General features: G+C 41.5%; 1 protein-coding gene across 1 annotated transcript; it reads right to left on the bottom strand.

Moving 5' to 3' along the window:
- Positions 1–3,354: 3,354 nt before the first annotated feature.
- wars2 (tryptophanyl tRNA synthetase 2, mitochondrial) lies at positions 3,355–6,489 on the bottom strand (the record flags this gene model as incomplete). The annotated part of the gene is given in 3 exon segments (XM_045214335.1): positions 3,355–5,523; positions 6,184–6,302; positions 6,407–6,489. Coding segments are annotated over 3 exon segments (651 nt in total), but the record flags the coding sequence as incomplete, so codon positions are not given.
- Positions 6,490–6,559: the final 70 nt, after the last annotated feature.

Here is a 6,559-nt window from a genome sequence, read left to right as displayed (position 1 = left end):
TACTTATTTTCCACCATAATTTGCAAATAAATTCATTAAAAATCCTACAATGTGATTTTCTGGATTTTTTTTCCTCATTTTGTCTGTCATAGTTGACGTGTACCTATGATGAAAATTACAGGCCTCTCTAATCTTTTTAAGTGGGAGAACTTGCACAATTGGTGGCTGACTAAATACTTTTTCCCCCCACTGTATATGTATGTGTATGTATGTATGTACAGTGGGGAGAACAAGTATTTGATACACTGACGATTTTGCAGGTTTTTAAAAACTTTTTTCCCCCACTGTATTACTTCAACTACCTCAACTAGCCGGTGCCCCCGCACATTGACTCTGCACCGGTACCCCCCTGTATATATAGCCTCCCTACTGTTATTTTATTTTACTTCTGCTCTTTTTTTCTCAACACTTTTTTTGTTGTTGTTTTATTTTTATTTTTTATTAAAAATAAATGCACTGTTGGTTAAGGGCTGTAAGTAAGCATTTCACTGTAATGTCTGCACCTGTTGTATTCGGCGCATGTGGCCAATACAATTTGATTTGATTTGATCGATGGGCGGTGGTGGACAGAACCCCTAGATATTGTTATAGATCGAAAAGCTCAGCTCACACAGAACTGGTTGGGGTATTCATTATTTTCCCTATATAACTATACTTAGGTATTCACACCCACACCACTCCATGTGCATCTATGCACCATATGTATCTTCAACGGTTCTAGCCTCCCAGAGACAGTGGTCCCAGACCACATAGACAATTCAGAAATGACTATAGACCGCTACCTATACATATAAAACAACACCCTGTGCTATTATTAGTAGTCCCAGACTACGATGGGTGGTGGTGGACGGAACCCCTAGATAACGTTATAGATGGAAAAACTCTCTCACACAGAACTGGAAAACTCAGCTCACATTCACACCGGAGCTAGTCCCCTGACAGCTCTCATTCACTCAGTACGTTATAGCTACATTTCAATCTCTTATTATCCTAATTTAAATCAATCTTATTATCCAAATTTAAATCTTAATATTAATAATTTCAATCAATTTATTATCCAAATTTAAATCAACTTAATATGTCATAACTCATAATCACACCCACATTCACTTAGTACTATTCCCAAACACACTTCCCATTCATATAGAATAACATCTTGAACTAGTGGTACCCTCCTTCTACATCTTTATGTTTAGTTTTATTGTTTTATAATATTTTGTATTAATTGTTTTATCAGTTGCCGTCCCTCAATTGTTCACGGATGATGTGTCTCCCCCTGGGCAGCTCACAGTAAGGGTCTGGTCTGGGCGGGTCTCGTCGTCTTTTGGTCAGACGGGAATTTCCCTCACACTTTTTAAAAAGCGCCACCGGTTTCCTCGCAGACCCCCACTGGAAAGCTCCGCAGGCAGAATCAGTCATCCTGTTTGTTGACGCCAAATTGTCGTGGAAATCCTTACACAGGGACACTCAAAGTCAATATTAAATGAATCACTCTTTATTGTCAGCAAGCTGGAGAGGTCACAGTCAAACTTAGATGCATAAAGTACCAGTCTGAAGTGAGCTCTAACGGGGCAGTCCCGTATTTGCATCATTCATAATTAATGTTTGCTTCATTCATGAGACGACCAATACTGGGTCATGCATGTGACAGACCAATACCTCACAAGGCTTCTTCTCTCTAAGCTGAGACCTTGAAATGGAGATATCCCTTTCTCTAAACAAGGTACTCCCGAGTGGCGCAGTGGTCTAAGGCACTGCATCGCAGTGCTAGCTGTGCCACTAGAGATCCTGGTTCGAGTCCAGGCTCTGTCGCAGCCGGCCGCGACCGGGAGACCCATGGGCGGCGCACAATTGGTCCAGCGTCGTCCAAGGTATGGGAGGGTTTGGCCGGCAGGGATGTGGGTTCGTTTCCCACGGGGGGCCAGTATGAAAAAAATATATACATGTATGCATTCACTAACTGTAAGTCGTGCTGGATAAGAGCGTCTGGTAAATGTACAAATGTTCTGGGCGTACTGCCAAATTGCAGATACTGATAGTGAGGATTCCTTCAGTCACTTGCATGTACACAGAAATTGGTTTATAGAAAAGCACAAACATAACATTTTGGTCACAGTTCACTCGACTGATTTATGGTACTTTCAAGGCAACTGGGAACTCAGAAAAATACTAAGTAAAATCATGACGTCAGTGAACTTCAGGTCAGAGCTCTAGAAAGAGGCCATAGTTCCAGAGTTGTAATTCTGAGTTGGATGACCGTTCAAAATGATTTTTCCCAGTCTGAGTTCATTTTTTTCAGAATTCCCAGTTGTCTTGAACGCACTGAAGTCGGAGATTTCCGAGTTCCCAGTTGTTTTGAATGCGGCATCAGATTGTAACTATGGTACCTCAGGGTTGCCAGCTCAGACCCCCTTTTCCAGGAGTTTTATTTTTATTTAGCGTATAAACTTCTGTGTTTGCCCCCCATTTATTGATAAATCCCCCATCATAGTAATATTTCCTGCATCATATCCCCCTACGATGCCTTCCTCCATTTCTACCCCCCATGGACTTGAAACCCCCCCCACAAATCCCCCTAAAATGGTTTCATCCCTGTTTAGCTTTCGCGCTACGGTTAGGCTAGGTAATAGGCTTGTATTTGGTGTGATGATCTGTGAGGTGAAAACATTTTATTTGCTTTGTGTTTTGTCAAAAACGGTAAACGACTTGTCAAGCCATGTGCTCTGGTTCTTGTATACACTAACAAGTACATGTAATATGCTGAAAAGTGGTCAAACTAAGTGAATATTTTTCAGGCAATGGGCGTAGACATCTTTGACTTTGTTTATTTGCGTCTTATAGTGAATGGCATTCTGAGTTTTCGCTTGTCTAACAAACAAACAAACATGGATGCCATCAGATAGAATTTAGCTGCTGTTAGTTTAGCTGACACACATCTCTTTTCTAAACAATATTACATTTCTCCCTTGTCCTCACCAGAGATGTGGTACATTGTAAACAAGTCTAGCTGTTAGGTCGCTAACTTATGTTTTGTTTGTCAGCACAACCCGTTATTTAGACTGGTTTATGGAATGAGTTTGGCTGTGGATGTGTTCCGTGTGATGTTTGGATGATGAAGTTTGCATTTAAGGTGACATTGAGAATGGCTTCAGATTGAACATTTCTCACTGGAAATTGCTGCTGACACTGAACATAGCTTAGGGTTACAGTATTTAATTCCTTTCAGACTCTCCTATGCCACTATTCCCAACATCGTATACCCCATAGGTGGTAAATAAACCCTTTTTAAGGTGATATAACTTGTATCATCATTATTATATGGTTGTGAAACCCATAGCCGTATGGCTTCAGACCGAACATTTCTCACCATTTATTTAAGTTTTATAACAGTTAGTGTCCATTTATTTACAGTAGTGTGTTTATTAATTATTGCTTTCTTCAATGGAAATACAGAATATGTATAAAAATGCCAAATATAACAAATGCTAAATCAAGCAGATTTAATAATCAAGCAGAGATTTAATAATGACAGTCTATTTTATGTTTCTGGACATGATTGGTTGCTCTGAAAAACACAATTGGGCAAGATTTAAATAGGCCTATCAATAGCCTAACCAAACTTTGGCTAATGCATTTCTGAGATTAATTCATTACATACTAAGTACTAAAACATTATTAGTGAAGGGGTACATTGTTATTTCTAACTTCTGAGTAGCCTAAATCAATTAGCTTACTAGTACAAAAGTTAAAAAAAAGTAAAACATGAATACAAAAACTTCAATGTTTGTTTTTTGTGTCAAATAAGATGAATATGAAATACATTTCATAAACTTTTGAAAGTGCATTTGCCTCCGTTACTGTTTTCTATTTTAATTAAATTCATCTAACACTTCATAAAGTAGCCTGAGTCCGGCTACATGTGTTGCCAATGAAAATGCCTTTCAGTCCTTTCCGAGTATTTCAGCTGCTATTTTCAGACGAGTTTGTAGCCTATGCTCTGATGGAAGCGCCTATACCATTGAGATACAATGCAGCTTTTCATATGGACAAATTGGGCATACACTCCATTTAACACTACTATAGGATAGGCCTACAAACCAGGACATATTTCGGCCACAGATGATGTCTGGATCGAATATAAATCCGAGAGGAGATTCAGCCGAGGTAGGCAAAAATATATGTTTTTAAATATATAAATCAAGTCGACCTCCTTCGTAAAAACGTTTGAAATTCAAATAAACCCGTTTTTATTTTACTCATGCTAGATTCGATTACATTTACATTCAAATGATCTTATAAAATATATGATACATTTTATACTGAAAGATCCTCTACTGAAAGAATATACAAATATATTGCATGTCTTAAATTGAATTTGGTAGCCTACTCCTTAGTCCTTGTAGGCTATCATTGGCTAATATGAATAGCCTATATTTTCAGCCATATTTTCCACAGTCCAGCTCCCACAGAGGGATCTGTTCCATCACCAGGACTGTGGGAGAAAATATCAGGATGAACCACAGAGGGTGAAAATATTATCCTAAGCAGTCTGGATCTCAGGTTAGTCTATCCAAGTATCACAGTGAGGCTGAGCTCTTCTCTATGTTCCATCTCCATCTGTAGACCAAAGCCCACAACTGAACAGGCAGAATACCTCCTATTGACAGTGCATTAGCATACTCACTACCCACAGACTGTCTGATGAAGGCCATGAAGGGAAGAGGTGTGTGGGTTGTGTGATAGAGCTTGAGAAACCCACAGAGCATACTGTACATATTTATTCTTTAAATAATAAAAAAGCATTGGCAGCAATATGAAACAAGGCAGAGCCTCATAAATGACAACACATAGTCAATCACCATAGCCAATCTTCCAGTCCCCACACAAAACAGAGTGCCAGTTCCTTTTGTCAGTCTGTCTGTCGCACTTTCATCTGTGCAACAAGTCTTTCAAATTTCTCAACCCGCCTTTCTGGATTGGGATCAATTCAGTTAATTCAGAAGTAAATTAAAATTCAATTAATTAATTGACAAATCATAGAAAACAATGGGCAATTTTTGACCTCCTTTTCCCCTCAGCAGAAGCCTACTCGGTGGCGGACCTCCTTGAGGACAGGTGCAGCCAGTTCCCTGGCCCTGTGGGCTCCGTGGGCCAGAAGCCTCTCCAGGTGCCCCCTGTCCCCCCTCAGCCTCTCAATCTCCTCCCTGATTGGCGTGAGGCGCTGCACCACGGCCTCCGCTACCAGCTGTTTGTACTTTCCCGTGTCCAGCCCCTTGGCCCACCTTACCACCTCCTCTACCGTGCACCCCACCACCGCCGCATGCATCAGAACCAGGTTGGACACGCCTGGACGAGCCTCAGGGTCAAAGGTCACCTCAGAGGTGAAGTCTGTGACGGCGCGGCGGATCTTGAGGACGATGTCGTCGGGAGAGTCGGTGAGGTTGACAGTGGCCATCTTCTGGGGGTCTGATTTGGACATCTTGGAGGAGGGGTCACGGAGGGATTTTACCTTCCGCGTGGAGCCTGATTGGGATGAAAGAGAATAGGTCTTGTTAAGGCTGGGTTGTGTTATAGCCTCTTATTAAGATGGATGTATGCATGATATCATTGCATCAGATGAATCATGTCACCATAAGAACCAGGTCCTGGCAGTATGCTGTGAGGTGATGATTGGCAGGTGTCAGAAACTGCTGCTCGTGTCTCTTTCCCACAAAGCATCCAGCAGTAAACAGTCAAACACAGCACATGAAGACAGCATCAACCAGCCTGAGCCAACCACTGTAATACACACACACTTTCTATCTATTCATCTCAACACACGCACACACACACACACACACACACACACACACACACCAAGTCATCTTGAGGACATACCAACCCCCCCCAAAAAAATAAATAATCTATTATCACTCTATTTCTCAGATATACGAGGACAGGAACAGTCCTTTAATCAAAGCTCCATTGCACGCATGGTTGGTTACATCTTGTGCTTTTATGATGGCTATAATGGAGAATAAAAGGGGGTCTCAGAGTCTCCATCAGTAGAATATGCTGGCCATGTGTCTGTCTGTCTGTCTGTCTGTGTAAACATTTGCATCTGGACGTGTATGAGAGAGAGAGAAATGTTGAGAGTACTCTGCCTGCAAATATAACCAATGATCATACAGTGTGCTGACTTACTGAGCAGAGCACGTGGTTCAGGGAAGAAGTCTCCGTATGTGTTGTTGAAGATGCGGGCCAGGTCCTGAGCCAGCTCCAGATGTTGTACCTGATCTTCTCCTACTGGGACGTGAGTGGACCTGTAAGAATATACAGGAGAAAAGCCCAAATGTTGTCTTCAATATTTTATTCATTTGAGGCAACAACAACACACACAATGTGGTACTGTAGAGACTGATCTCACTTGTAGAGGAGAATATCTGCAGCCTGCAGGACGGGGTATGTGTACAGCCCCACACTCCCCTCATTCTTCTGTTGACTCTTCATCTGGAGAGAGAGAGAGAGAGAGAGAGAGAGAGAGAGAGAGAGAGAGAGAGAGAGAGAGAGAGAGAGAGAG

The sequence above is a fragment of the Coregonus clupeaformis genome, unplaced genomic scaffold, assembly GCF_020615455.1.
Source record: "Coregonus clupeaformis isolate EN_2021a unplaced genomic scaffold, ASM2061545v1 scaf0236, whole genome shotgun sequence".
NCBI classification, from domain to species: domain Eukaryota; kingdom Metazoa; phylum Chordata; class Actinopteri; order Salmoniformes; family Salmonidae; genus Coregonus; species Coregonus clupeaformis.
This window is presented reverse-complemented; position numbering and strand designations above follow the sequence as displayed.